At 46.0% G+C, this 14,350-nt stretch overlaps 1 protein-coding gene across 2 annotated transcripts in view; it reads left to right on the forward strand.

The window, feature by feature from the left end:
- The first annotated feature begins 3,301 nt into the window (after window positions 1-3,301).
- Window positions 3,302-14,350, forward strand: part of RNF220 (ring finger protein 220) — a 216,682-nt gene continuing 205,633 nt past the window's right edge. For both annotated transcript variants that reach the window (XM_057544990.1, XM_028163283.2), the window contains exon 1: window positions 3,302-3,941. In XM_057544990.1, the coding sequence (XP_057400973.1) occupies window positions 3,317-3,941 (625 nt within the window). In that variant the 5' untranslated portion in view covers window positions 3,302-3,316. The remainder of the gene's footprint in view (window positions 3,942-14,350) is intronic.

The following is a 14,350-nucleotide window of genomic DNA, read 5'->3' on the forward strand; positions in this document are numbered from 1 at the left end:
GCTCCGGGAAAGAGGCTTTTGCAGCTTTCTTTGTGGCAGTCATTTGCAAGTGGGTTTGGCTCAGGGCAGCAGAAGCAGCCGCAGCTCAGCTTTCTTCTACGCCGATCCCCGGCGCGGGTCAGGAAAGACCCTGGACAGGGATGGTCAGAGGCTGGGGTGGGAGATTGCCCGCTCTCTGAGACTTTCTCTCTGGCTTTCGGTTTTTCAATGGGAAAGTGGCTAGTTCGCGCCGGAGAGCGGGGAGCGCTGCGCATCAGCCCAGTTTCAGACATGTTCACGTTCCAAACGCCAGCTTCTTCGTTTCATTTGTCTTGGTTCTGGCATGTTTAACCACGCAATTAGTGATCTCACTAATTATTCAGTTAGCTGGCGTTTTGTAATCACTTTAAACCAGGGTCGGGTGTGTGATTTAGCAAACTGCCACACATACAGCCCTGAACCAAACCCATCACGTCAAGGATTTGAAATTTTAAAAACTCAATATTTGTTGGTCCCTCCGTCCAACCTCACTGCCTGCCAGACAATTTATTTAGCTTCGTGGATTGATCCCTCCTCCTTGTTTAGTTAATTCAACAAAGACTTTTTGCAATCTGTTTGGAGTTTGTCTGATGCCGTGGAAAAGTAGCTGATGATTTATTTGGTTGCTTTTCGATTTCTGTCTTCAGCCCTTCTTTCTCCTCCTTTCAGCGGGGATGTCAGCTGTTATTACTTCCTATTGATCCCTTTGCAAAGTGAGAAGTGAACTAAAATTAATGTCAATTCCACTGCTCAGATCAATAGCTGGAGTTATTTTAATCTGGATTTGCACGAAGTGCTAAATTTAAAAAAATCAGCATAGAGGCAGAAAAGTAACAGTTACTTACTTTCCCTTTGGCCGGTTCTTTACAGTCACCCAAATGCTCCGTCAAGCTGATTATCTTACAATCCATATTTTTTTAATTAAGAGGGTCAGTTTTCTTATTTGGGGTTCTGTGTTTAAACCCATGACATTTTGACATTGGGAGTGTATTAACTATAGATTTTCATAATGACTGTGGTCTGCTGAAGCCTCATCTATACAAGTTGTTAATGTGAGGAGGGGGTAAGAAAGAAAAGGGAAAAGAAAAAAAGCACTCCCCCTTCCCCCACAGAGACCAACGCCCACACAGTGGAGTAAAAGAGATGTGGCCTGGGAAAATATTGTTGATTTATTTTCAGTATAATGAAGTTTTAAATGAATAACCAGGTTTGAGTGATTCACTGTGTTCTGTTGGAGTGTCCAGTGCTGTTGCCAGATTACTAATTTATTAAACTCATTTAAGATAATGAGGTGATCCAGGAAGTAAAAATAAAAAGCGAATCCTCTGGGTGATGGTTATTTTTGAGGGGGAAACATCCTTCCCCTCACCCCTAGTCTATTATGTTTGCCCTTTTCTCCAGCTTGCCTCATATAGGATTGCTAGTTTGACAGACAAGTAGTTTGTTATTTCTGTTGTGAGGAGCTGCTTAGAACCCTTGGAACAGCCCTGGACCCACTTTCGGAGCATCCATGTTGTATGACCATTAATCTAACTTGAAAACAGCCAAGAACAGGATTCCCAGACTTGTCAGGCTAACTGGCTGTCCTTGGCAGATCATTCCCTGCACTGCTATAACTTGACAGGAAAGTTATTTAAAATTTGGGAGAGAGAAAAATCCGTTAATGTGAGATACATAATCTGGTAATTTAACAATGATGTCTATAAGGAAAGATGCCAAATGAGGAAGCAGTCTGATGGTGTGCACTCATCTTCCCAATTAATAACAGTCATTGACATGTCTGCTACAGGATGAGAGAAGGAAATACTCTCTATGCACTGCATTAAGCTGGGAGGATTCATCTACTGCTTAACTGAGGTCTCTCTGTTTGAGGGAATATCAGAGATACTCCTTTATCTAGGTGGGTTTTTTTTTTTTAAGGGAGGGGGTAAATTTTATTTGAGACATGACTCAATTTAGAGGTTACGATTTGTAGCAGATGGTGCTTTTTGGTTACACTTTGAGTTTCATTAAGTTTTTATTTAGTGTACATTTTTGAAGCTAATAAGTCCTAGTATTCATCTTATGTTATCCTGACTTTCATATACAGCCCTTCTCCCACCCCCTACTCAAAATAAATTTTGAAACAGAATCAGTGGCTATGAAAATGTACAACCTAAATTTAAAAGGGAAATTGAAAGAAGTCTTTCTGAACTACAATTTGTTCCAGGGGTCTTTAGCGGACATCAACTCTGACTGGGCCAATAAGCAGAGGAAAGTAAGTCAGAAATGTTGTTAACATTTTGCTCTAAATGTCAATGGCAAATTCAAGGCAGTTTACAAATCTACTTAAGAGTGAGTGCATTAGTAACTAAAATTACCAATCAGTTCTTTGCTGCCCCTGGAAGACAGACGCTTCCAGAGAACATATGCCAAAGGCACCCGTTATGTTTTTAAATATTGCCAGAGACACCAGGCACTTTATTGATGAAGGTTTTGTTCCTTCTCAGAAAAGAGAAAGCCTATATGATTAGGGAGGGGTGTGGATCAAAAATAATGCTGCTGTTGTTTCTTCACATAGTACTTCTTTCTGGAAACAGTCTTAGATGATACATGAAGATGTGTGTTTATGTATGTGCCAATGTGTGTGATTTATCCACATGTACAATTTGTACCAACTAACACGTGGAGGTGTTCATGATCTAGATGTGCTTGACTTAGGGATTTTTCAGTCTCAGGGCATTGTTAGGGAAGACGAAGAGAGGATGCGGATGCGGGGGGTCATATGGGTAGAACCTGGTCTCTGAACACCAGGCCTGCCATGAGCAGTGTATGCAGGTGCAGGCCCTTTAAAATATAGACCCCACCTAATCTACTGGGTGACTTGGCCTTCCAAAGCTCATTTGCTCAGGGAATATTGTATTTGGAGGTTTTATGATTTTTTTTCCTTTGCTGGGCTCAGGCGCATTTCACCTGGAACGTGTAGGGACCAAAGTCAGCTACGCGTATATCACAGTAAGTTGTCTATTGATTTTCCTGAATGAAAATGGTCTGATGCTACTGCCCACTGGCTCCTAAAGCCTGTGGTGTCTCTTGCCCGAGCATCTGTAAGCCAGAAGGATGGTGTTTCGATCACTTGGGGTTTCCCTTTTCTTTCCTCCCCCTGACCTTCCTCCCCCCTCTTTCTTTCTCTTTGCTGTTTCCGCAGGTCTTAGAAGGGGATGATTCCCCAGTAATATTCCCTGCCCTGATCCCAGGTGCCACTCCCTCCCAGGGAAGACTGCTTCTTGTGTGACGTCGGCCATAGAAAGAGACTCCGATGGACTTACACCGGGCAGCCTTCAAGATGGAGAACTCATCCTACCTCCCCAACCCGCTGGCATCCCCAGCACTGATGGTCCTGGCGTCCACGGCTGAGGCTAGCCGTGATGCTTCCATCCCTTGTCAGCAGCCACGACCCTTCGGTGTACCTGTCTCGGTAGACAAGGACGTGCATATTCCATTCACCAATGGTTCCTACACCTTTGCCTCTATGTACCATCGGCAAGGTGGGGTGCCGGGCACTTTTGCCAATCGTGATTTTCCCCCTTCTTTACTACACCTCCACCCGCAGTTCGCTCCCCCAAATCTAGATTGCACCCCAATCAGTATGCTGAATCATAGTGGAGTGGGGGCCTTCCGTCCCTTTGCTTCCACTGAGGACCGGGAGAGTTATCAGTCAGCCTTTACGCCGGCCAAGCGACTTAAAAACTGCCATGACACAGAGTCTCCCCACTTGCGCTTCTCAGATGCAGATGGCAAGGAATATGACTTTGGGACACAGCTGCCATCTAGCTCCCCCGGTTCACTTAAGGTTGACGACACTGGGAAGAAGATTTTTGCTGTCTCTGGCCTCATTTCGGATCGGGAAGCCTCATCTAGCCCAGAGGATCGGAATGACAGATGTAAGTACTTTGGTGCAGCCCTCCCCTAACCCCAGTAAGCCCTGCCTTACAATAGGATTCAACAGGTCGGTGGCATTTTTCATGCTCCTAGTAATGGGAAGGGCCGACTCCCTCCCATTCAATAGCTGTGGAGTGCTGACATTTACTTGTCTCCTGTCAATGAGCATTGATAGTTCTTGTAGGAAATGTTTTTCTGAAGGTAGCCAGAGGCACATTGGCCTGCACTGCCTTTCCCTCCAGGGCACGATTGGCTTATTCTCTGGGGACTCTGGAGTGGAGGGGGTGCCGTATATGGACCGGAGTGAATGTCATTTCATTAGTAAGCGTAGGTTCCTAGGGAATTTGGGGGGCTCGAAGAAACCGTCCATCCCTCCTCTCCTTGCTACTCTCATTATGTTTCTCTGATCTCGGTATTATTTTTTTAGTTTTTCCATTGTATCACATCCAGCAGACTCCACGTGATTTTATTTTTCACAACTCTCAGCCCTACTCCAAATCAGGCTATTTTTCAGAGAAGGACAAAGGTGTCGTCAATCACCATAAAGCATTTCAAACAGCTGTGTTTTCCTTGCAATGGCAAGGTTAGAAAGCCGACTTGTCTTGGGATTTAACAGGTTTTCTGGGTGCTTATCCTGGGGCTCCCTTTTAGGACTAGACCCAGCTGGCCTGTGTGGCTGCTCTATATTTGATGCTCACAACTATTATTAATTTCTGCTTAGGGAACAGCTCTGTCATGTTCTCCAAGTGCCTTGCTGGGCTCCGGCTACACTCACTAATAGTTGGGGCTAAACCTTTACTTGGAACTTGTAGAGTAGGAGTGTTGAACCCTGCCATCTTCGCCTCTAGTATAATCAGAAAATAATTGTGTTTTGAAGCTTCTGGACTATGGGTAGACCCCACAGAGCAGTTTTCTTCAAGCCTGGTGAGAATTTATGAACTGAGGGTGTTTTTCCACCCGATCCTTTGTTCTAAGATTTGCTTCATTTTATTTTCTTAAGAAAACTACATCTGAGGTTTGCTTTCCCCTCTTCTCTATTTTTTGTGCTCCCGTCCTCTCTATAACCACCACCACGAATGTCATTTTTTTCCTCTTCTCTTTATGATGCCGAGGAGAGTAATAGAGACATTGCAGCTCTCTCCCCTGTCGGCACTGCTTCCTCAGGCTGTCTCCTTGAATTAGGCACTGTGTTAACTTTCCTGCGCTAAAAGGCATCTGCCTAAACCCAGCGTACCTTTTCAATAAAAGTCATCATAAAATCAACCTGCCTTGTAAATCCATCGCTCTTTGGTTTTGAAATATGTTGCGAGTGTGTCTTTTATGTCAGCGTCTGTAAGCCCAAGACCTCTCCACTTAAGGGAGAAGGCTGCTATCTGACAGCACAACTGCCTACGTTCTCTCTCTCTCTCTCTTTTGCTTTAGCTCCTATTCCACCTTTTCCCTTTCTGTACAGCTGATGTGTGAGTGTGTGTGTGTGTGTGTGTGTGTGCTGATCCTGCTTTGGGAATATACTTGCTGAACACGGATTGGCGTTGTGTCGGTCTGTTTTAGTTTAGTGTAGTTTAGTTTTCATTTGTCGAAGTGCAAGTGATCAAGGCAAGCTCTAACCTGACCTCTGGCCAAAACTGTCCTGGGTTCGGGTGTGACAGATTCTGCTCCTTTTTTCTCCAAATACAAGTTGAAAATGAAATCCTCTTAAAACTAACATGCCACAGAGTAACACCTGGAGATCAAGATTCCTTTCTTCTCTCCTAACAAATCCAGCTTGTCTCCATTTTTCCATTTTTTAGCCCAAACCTGTCTCAGACCCCCAGAGCAGGAAGAAGCTTGTTAGTCAGGTCAGCACTCATAGATGTGGATATCCATTCCCCTCTGAGTGTCAAAGCCATAACTCTTCTGTTTGCCTGGTTTGCATTGTGTAGGGGTGCCATCCCCCGTGGAGATGGATCCCTCACACAGGAATACGCCCGGGTGGAGAAAAATTAAATGAGTCTGTCTCCCAAAGTGAAATGGAGTTCTGACCTTGAAATTAATGAGATTCTGATCAGAAGGGTGGGGAAACTTCTTTATTTCAAGATGTAGTGTTGTATAAATTGGAGCCCTTTCCCCTTTTATTTGTTTACAATATGCTTTCTTTAATGAGTATTTTGTGTTCTCTTTTTTCCCTTACACAAACGTTAGACCTGTAGGCGTGTCTGTGAGTGTAGACTGTCCACTCACATTATTATCTAGAGTTGCATTTGTGACTGATCTTAAATGAGAAATAAAGGTACAAAGTGGATAGGAGAATGTTACCCTGTGATAACCCTGGATTTGTGCTCCTTTCTCCTTTCCTTCCCTTGGGTGGGGTAGCAGCCTTCACAGGGTTGTACTGGGGAGCATTTGGTGCTTTTCATTTTGAGTTTTTGGAAGGCTGGGGAAACATTTTTCTGTAAGGAAGGGTCGAAGAGGCACCATGACAAAGTCTGCTGCAGCTTTCTTGGCTCCTGTCATATGCCGACGTGTGTCGGAATATTTATGGTCTGTTTTATGTAAATACATATTTAAGGGCTGTTAGAAGGCCTGATTATTCCCACTAGATGCCTTTCAGGTCCTCCCTACAGAACCGTTTTGAAATAAGTAATATTTCTCAGATAATCGAGTGACAGTATACAAGACTGCTTCCAAGGGGAGAGCTTGAGGGGCAGATGGGGCAGTGAGGGGGTGGGGAGGCAAGAAGAGAGAGGATAGAAAGTGTTCAAAAGAGCAAAGTGATAGGACACAGAGGCTTTTGCCCAGATTGCCAGAATTTAACCGGGTATATTTTAGGTTTTGTAATTCTTAAAATTTAGAGTTAATCTTTGATATGGTTGACTGATTTTTCAGTTTTCATATAAATAAAATTTTTTTCATAAAATGTAAGAAATGTTTTAATTAAATACAGCAGTAAAACTCCTAAATAAGCATGTAGCTTTAGGGGTTTGCTGCGGGGTGGGATGAGTATGTGTGTGTGTGTCCCTTACTTAGAGTAGAAGTTTTATGACTGAGTTTTAAGTCAATGAAAAAAATCAGTTTTACAGTGGAAACACTGACAGTTTTTACTCTCGCAGCCTCCCCCTGCTCACACACTGCATCCATATGCAGATATGTCCACATCTGAGAGCATTTGAAAGAGAGGCCTGCAGACATGGTGTAATGCACACGTGTTCTTTCCTTAAATCTGGGTACTGATAGGCAGGATTTCTTTTGTGATTAAATATGTGTTTTTGTAGAAAGAAATGTAGCTATTTGGGTAAAGTATTGTCTCTCCTAGTAGATGATTCCAGTTTGCTTGCCTGTTCATCTACCTGGCATCACAGGTGATTCCTGAGGTAGGTGTTGGGCTCTATGGAAAAAAGAAGCCTTTACTCAACAGGACTGACTTATGTGCCCTGGAAAAAGGGAGAAGTATTTTGTGAGAAGCCATTCGTGGAGGATGCATGATTCCCCAGGAAGGGGACTGAGGTAACTCCTGTTTATTGTCGTGCCCTGAACCCGTCTCCAAGGCTCCTTGTCCAGGGAAATGAGGTGAAAATTTATGGACCAATTACGAATAGTCCACGTGTGTCTTACATATGAAGTGTCTACAGATATGTTTCCCAGGGCTTTTAAAATAAACATTTCCTCATTAAGGAAACTTTACAACAAAAGGGAAAATAAGTATTCTCTGCTGCCTTGTGCTAGAATCTATACATTTATTACCCCCTTAGCACTCTGGCTCTTATCATGTGCATTTCCTGATTGTTGTCTGTAGACCACTCCTGTGCCCAGTTCCTGTCTGGGTGACACAGCAGTTGGAGTTGGCTAGGATGCATGCTCACCCTGAGGGCTGAGAGGGATCAGAACTGCCCTTGGGAAGTGATGGCGGGCCCTGCCTTCTGGCTCACCTCAGAGATGGGCACTGGGCACTGACCCCAAGTGGCCCTCTTTCTTTGCCCTTCCCTGTGGTCAGGCAGATTCACAGGTAGGCAGGGAACCCTGTGGCTCACAGCAGTTCCCAGATGTTCTGCTTTGCTCTCGTCTTCGATATATTCGAAGTCATTCAAATTTGAAAAGCCCTGAGTAGGAGAGATGGTATTTTGACTCTGAGATGTGTCTTTACAAAGGCACGTATTCTTGAAGACCCTATGTCCTAGGAATCAAATCAGCTGAGCCCACATAGGCCCAGGGCAGCCTGGAATGAGCAGGGCTGGCCACATAGTGGGGATGGTGTTAGGGGCGCTACTTCCCAAGGGCTCTGGGACTACCCAGAACTACCTCTGGGTAGCGACCTTGATCTGGGCTTTTAGGAGAACTGGTCTTGCTGGGAAGAATGTTTGGGGCGGTTCTCAGGTCACCAGGCTCAACTTCTGGATTGTAGCTGGAGCAGATGACCACTCTGAAAGGGTGCAGAAATCACCAGAAAGATGGGTCAGATGGTGCCCTCTGTACTGATTGCCCAGACCTAGCCTGGTTGTCGGCTCAGCTGCTCCCGGGGTTCTCGCGGAGTCCCTTTTCCCTCCCCATCTGGGGTGGGTCGGGGAGGAGGGGGCGAGAACTCCTGTGATGTGTGTGGTTGTTTCTGGTTGTTCACCCCCAACACAGTCATGGAAACTCCTTTTCATGCTGCTAGGTTTAATTGTCTTGTCGGGATAAAGAAATGTTTGCACAGCTAAAGTGGGGCCGGGCTGGACGGGAGCAGTCCCTGATGGCTGCAGAGCCATCTGGCCTGGCTTGGCTTGGCTCGGCGCGCCGCTGGCCCGCCCGGCGGCTGGGCTCGCTCCCGCTCCCGCTCCCGCTCTTCCCCTGCCTTCGCTCCACGCCGCGCCGCTCTGGTCGGCGGCTGCCTCCTCGCACGGCCGGAATGCCTAATCACCATGGTGAGAAAACGGACACCACAGCCGTCCTCCCTCCTTGCCTCGCGCCCTCCCTCCCATCAATTGTCATGCAGAAGTGATCCGGGCTGCCGTTTCCTCGCGGCCGCCAGCCAGCCCCTCGCCGCTCCCGGCAGAAGGGTGGCTAGTAATTGATCGTTTGGGGGAGGGGGCGCGGAGAGGCGCGAGGCCGGCGAGGGGAGAGGAAGGACCACAGAGTGGGCCCCGTTGGCTCACTTGAAAAGGACCCCCAGCCTCCGCCACGGAGATGGCGTTCAAGTGGTTTCAGAAATGTTGATGACCTCGCCGTCGCTCGGCCAGACTCGGAGGCTGCGGGAGAACTCCGGGCGCTACCCCGGGGCCGGGCGAGCACCGCGCCGCCGCCGCCGCCCGCGGCCGGGACCCGAAGGCCGCCTGGTCCCCCACCCCCGCCCCGCCCCGCCCTCCACGCCCAGCGCCCCCGGGTCGCACTGAGAACCGAGCCCTGGGCCGGTTTCCTGTACGTCGTCCGAGCCGCAGAGAGATGGGGTTGGGGTGAGGGGGTGGGAGGGGTTGTGGCCGAGGAGGGGACGCGCCCACGCGGAGGTCGGGGCGATCGGGGACCCGGCGGGAGGTGCAGATGGGCGGGTGGCGGAGTGAAGAGGCTAGGGGACACTGAGCGGGGAGGGAGCTTGGGGGGCGAGGCTGGGGGAAGGCGGGAGTGGGAGGAGGGAGCGCGGAGGGCGCCGGGGCGCGTCGAGCCGGGGGCATGGACGTGTGCACGCGCGCATCTGGATCTGGCGTCGCCACCGGCATCCGAGGACTTTGAGGTTTCTCACGTAGGTTCGAAATGTTTTCCCCGTCCGCCTTGCTTTTCAAGTCCGGGAAATGTTTCCCAAGTCCCGGGGTTCGTGAATCGGCAGGATGGCTGGTATTCGGGCGAGGCGAGTCGCGGTCACCTCTGACCGTCTGAGGCTCGCAGCCAGCACAGCGGGGCTCGTTAATGTCCGGGCAATTTCTGGAACTCTTCCCACGGGAAGTTTTCCGGGGCTGCCTTCCGGTCAGTGGCCCCAGGTTGATTATTTGGTGGCCCTTTTTTGTTTGAAAACAAAAAACACACATTGTATCCAAATAACAAAAGTTGCTTTCCCTCCCCACCCCTTTTCCTCATTAGGCAGGGAAGAGGAAACTAAAAAATAGAATTATATTTTTATATTGGTTTATCTTATTTTTAACCCTTATTAACTACACCCATCTGGTTAATAAATATTGGCACACTTTGAAATAGAGTCTTTGTAAATACTCCAGATTTGGAGTGACAATACACTTAATAGAGTTATATTTTTATGATGGATTTTCATATTTTTAACTCTTTTTAGCCACATCTCTCTGGTCAAAAAATATCAGAACACATATTGGAATGTACTCTTTATAAATACTTGAGATTCGGAGTGATGTTACATTTTATTGTAAAACCCACACGATTTTAACACCAAAATAACAATAATTTTTGGATTTAAATATTCTCTTCACACAGTTTGGCAACATTTCCCAGTGCCATTTTACCCCTCCTGAAGAGAGATGAGCTGCAGACCTAAGGATGACGTATTGCTATATAGCAGCTAAAATGCCTTAAAATTTTTTAAAAATGCCATTTAAGTTGTGGCATTTGTGGTTGAAAAGAGTGTGTTTTTATCCTTTGGAACCTCAAAGTGTGTGCTACAGAGTGGAAATTTCTAAATATCTCTTTCTTTGGGGCAAGGAGGAGAATTTTCTGCAAAAGAACTTTCACCTACTTAGTCACTCTGTTGTGCCTTTTCCAGGAAGAGGTCCTGAGTTGGGGCTATGGGTTTAGACCTGGAGAAATGAGAGGCTGTAGTATGAATCAGTCAATCTGGTAGATGCTAAGTAAACAGGAGTAATTCATGCCCTTCCAGCCTTACCCAATGGATCAGACTTTTCTATTATCTCAGTCACATTTTAGTTTCAGTGTTAAAAAAATTTTTAGCACTAAATCAGTACCAATCACAGCAAAGCGTTCAATAAGTGTTTGTTGCGTATTGAATAAATTGATGGCAGTGATTATAATCTAATTTTTACTTTAAGTTTTCATCAATTTGCCACTCTTCAGCCTTGCACTGGATAGTATCCATAAAACTGTGCTATCCCAAAGGTGTAGTGGTTTGAGGAAAGAAAGGAAGAATTTATATACCTTGAGTTTTGATGAGGAGGTAAGGAAGGAGTTTTTTAAGAGACGTGCAATTACCTTTCTCAAATACAGATTTATTGTGTTATTTTGGTTAAAAAACTTTCATAGCTTAAAAAATAATTTAAAATTTGCTTTTCTCTCCTAACTCTCTAGAAACCTAAGGTTGGAGTCTATCCCCTACCCAAATGTTTTCCCACAGCATTACATCTCCTATCATGGAGTCTACAAAAACAGATCTTCTTTGGGTGTGTATTTTAGGAAAAAAAGTTTCTACCTAGATCCTGGTTGCAGCTGGAACCAGACAAGTGATGTGGGAGTTTTGTAGACACATACAACCATCTGGCAATTCAGACATTTGACTGGCAATTTTCTCTGTGGAATGTGTTCTGAGTGAAGATGACCTAGAGGAAACGAAAGTTGTGTTTCTGGGGGGAGACAGGGTGCTGCATCCAGTACATTCTGTTCAGCAGACACAGAGCTTTAGGAAAGTCTAGAGCTGCATGGGTGAAGAAGGAACCTTTTGGTACAGTCTCATGAGAAATCAAGCCCGGTAAGCCTTAGTGTGACTCACCAGATGAGGGTTGTCTTTTTCCACTGAAATTCATTTGCAGGCTGAGACTTATGGCTTCGCATCCATCTTACAGCAGCAGACAGTCAGAAAGCTGTAGGGAGGGGGCAAGGGCCAGCCCTGGAGAGACCTTTGCTTTATATTCAGGTATATGATTTCCATTTAGGTGCTAGCTGATCCTATATTGCTCTCACTTGACCTTGCTTTTCAGAGTTTGATCTACACTGAGTCAGAATGGCCTAGCATAATAAATACCTGTTAGAGGGATAAATACTGTATTTGCCCCTTTGAGCCTCAACTTGAAGGTGTTTCACATCAAAGGTGGGGAGGCAATATAACATAGTGGCTATGAGTTCAGCCTCTGGAGTAAAATCATGACCCTTTAGCTTACTTGCTCTGTGACCTTGGGCAAATTGCTTAACCTCTCTGGGCCTCAGTACTCTCATCTGTAAAGTGGGAATTACACAACCTAAAAGGGTTGTTGTGAAGGACTGAATGAGATTAAGCACACTGATAATGCTTAGAACAGTTCCTCACACATACTAAGTGTGCAATACATAATGACTATTATTATTTTCAAGGACAATCTGGTGCTATAATCTTCCTTGTTAGAAGCACTGATGTAGACAAGCACAGGGTCATTACTGACTAGCATGTATGTAGGATCCTTTCACGCACTCATGCCTTATGGTGATGTGGAAGAGGGAGGGAGAAAGGCTCAGAGCCCTTTTCTGTGATAGCAGCTGCTTCACCTCCCTGCATTATTATCCATCCACCAGGATTAGCCCTGGTGGCCCTCTGACCTCTTTCTTCCTTCATTTTATTAAGAAGCAAGGTAATATTATAGTTAAAGAAACTGAGTCTCTGAGTCAGGAAGGGACTTGACTAGGATTAGATATCTAGGCAGTGGCCCAGGTTAGAGAATCTGAATCTCAACATATCTTCTTATTTTGGAATTTTGTATTATCAGATATTATTTGAAATAAATGGGCCATTACAATTTGTGTGTGCTAGAAATTTGGGCCATATATAATAGGATTTGCTTTAATGGTATTTGACTAGTATTAGAATTCAGAGTCCCAGAGTTTCTAGTATGTCCTCAGATTTTAAGTTATACAGGCACTTTTCCCCTCTTGCCTATGTGAGAGAAATCTGTGAACCTTCCCCCATCTGTGTGTGTCACAGTCCCACAGCATGATGGATTGTCTCTGCTTGGGGGAGGCTTAGGAAGGGGCTTGAAGAGGCCTTGTAGGTCAGGAGAGAAATACAGCAGCAGGACTGAGCCTGGGGGGGGTGGTGGGCAGGGGGCTGCTGGGGAGAGATTAGCAGGGGAAGGGGAGGGCAGGGTTGGGCGGGGATAGGCCTCTTCCATAGTGTCTGTGTGCATTCTCCTAGGAGTAAAAGAGGGCTGTCCATTACCCTGAGCGCACAAATAAACTCAGTGTTTTTCTCTTTGTAGAAAGAAAGCCCCAGGGGGCTTGGGAACACCAGAGAATGACTGCACATCAGTAGGAGAGGTGGGGAGTAGGAGGATGGGAGTGGGAAAGACTGACCCTCTGCCTGAGGACCTTGGATTTGAGTCTGTTATTTAAATATAGGTTTCTCTTCACATATATACATAGCAGAAAATAGCCATTGGAGGCCAGTTGTCTGATACCTCAATCCCCATCCGTTCCTTCATGGCTCCATTTAAGAGAAGGGGTTCAAGTCGCTCTGGGGGGCAAAATGTCTCTGTAGATCATAGGGCACCCACTCCTCTCTCCCAGTCCCCAGTCCTTTCCACACACAGACACAGAAACGTATGGGATGTAGGAAGGGAAACGCTGAACATTCTTAATTTTGAGTTTTTAAAGAAGGGTGGAAAGTCTGGGATTTAGGCCCAAATACCACAGTCATAGGAAGGAACTCTAGGAAAGGAAAGAGTTGGGTCTGAGAGGTAGATAGTGAGGTAAAGGCAGCAGCGCATGCGAGGGTAAGTAATCAGCAGGACTGCAGTTAGGGCCTAGGCTTCAGCTTCCTTCCTGAGCAGTAAAATTAAAAAAAAAAAAATCCTTAGAACAACAAAAGTCTGGACGCATGGGCTTCCTTCCTGACAGGCCAACCTGGTGGGGCTTCATTCAGCCTGAGCAGCAGTCAAGGCTGATTTACGGGTAAGAGGTCCCAGACAGACATGTGCTCTTAACCCTTTCCTAACTGCTGAGGTGCCTCGTTGCAAATGCTGCCCTCCTCTTCCAGTTTCCCATCATGGCGTGGGTAGCTTTTTATTGTGGTTGTTTCTTTATTCAAAGAGAGTACCTGCTGCTGAAGGACCTAATATCTTCTTCATGAAAAAGCTGGGTCTCTGGAAGTTGAATGACTTGAAATTTCGAGATCTTACCATCCAGTCTGTGATGGCTGGCATTGTGGCTTCTGGCTGGTATAACTCTCAGGCTCTTGGTGACATTACATTGACTTTGGAGTGTTGTGTCCATCTCAGATCATGGCAAGTGCCTCCTGGAATCTGTACTGGGGTGATCCTGTGAGCCTCCGATCTACATCTGTAAAATACTGACACTGCAGAAGGAATGGTGCTGCTTCATCTTGGGTGTTTTTTGGTGGCGTTGTGGGTAAAACTGCAGCAGAGTACAGGAGGCATGGTTCAGTTTCCAACCTGATAGAAAGTATGATACACTCATCAATTCATTTAATCATTCAACCAGTATTTCCTAAGTACTTGTGTCCTTCCAGACACTGTGCTGGGTGCTGGGGATACGATGATGAGCAAGACAGATTAGAGTTGCTGCC

This window comes from Balaenoptera acutorostrata, chromosome 1 (genome assembly GCF_949987535.1).
Source record: "Balaenoptera acutorostrata chromosome 1, mBalAcu1.1, whole genome shotgun sequence".
Taxonomy (NCBI): Eukaryota; Metazoa; Chordata; class Mammalia; order Artiodactyla; family Balaenopteridae; genus Balaenoptera; species Balaenoptera acutorostrata.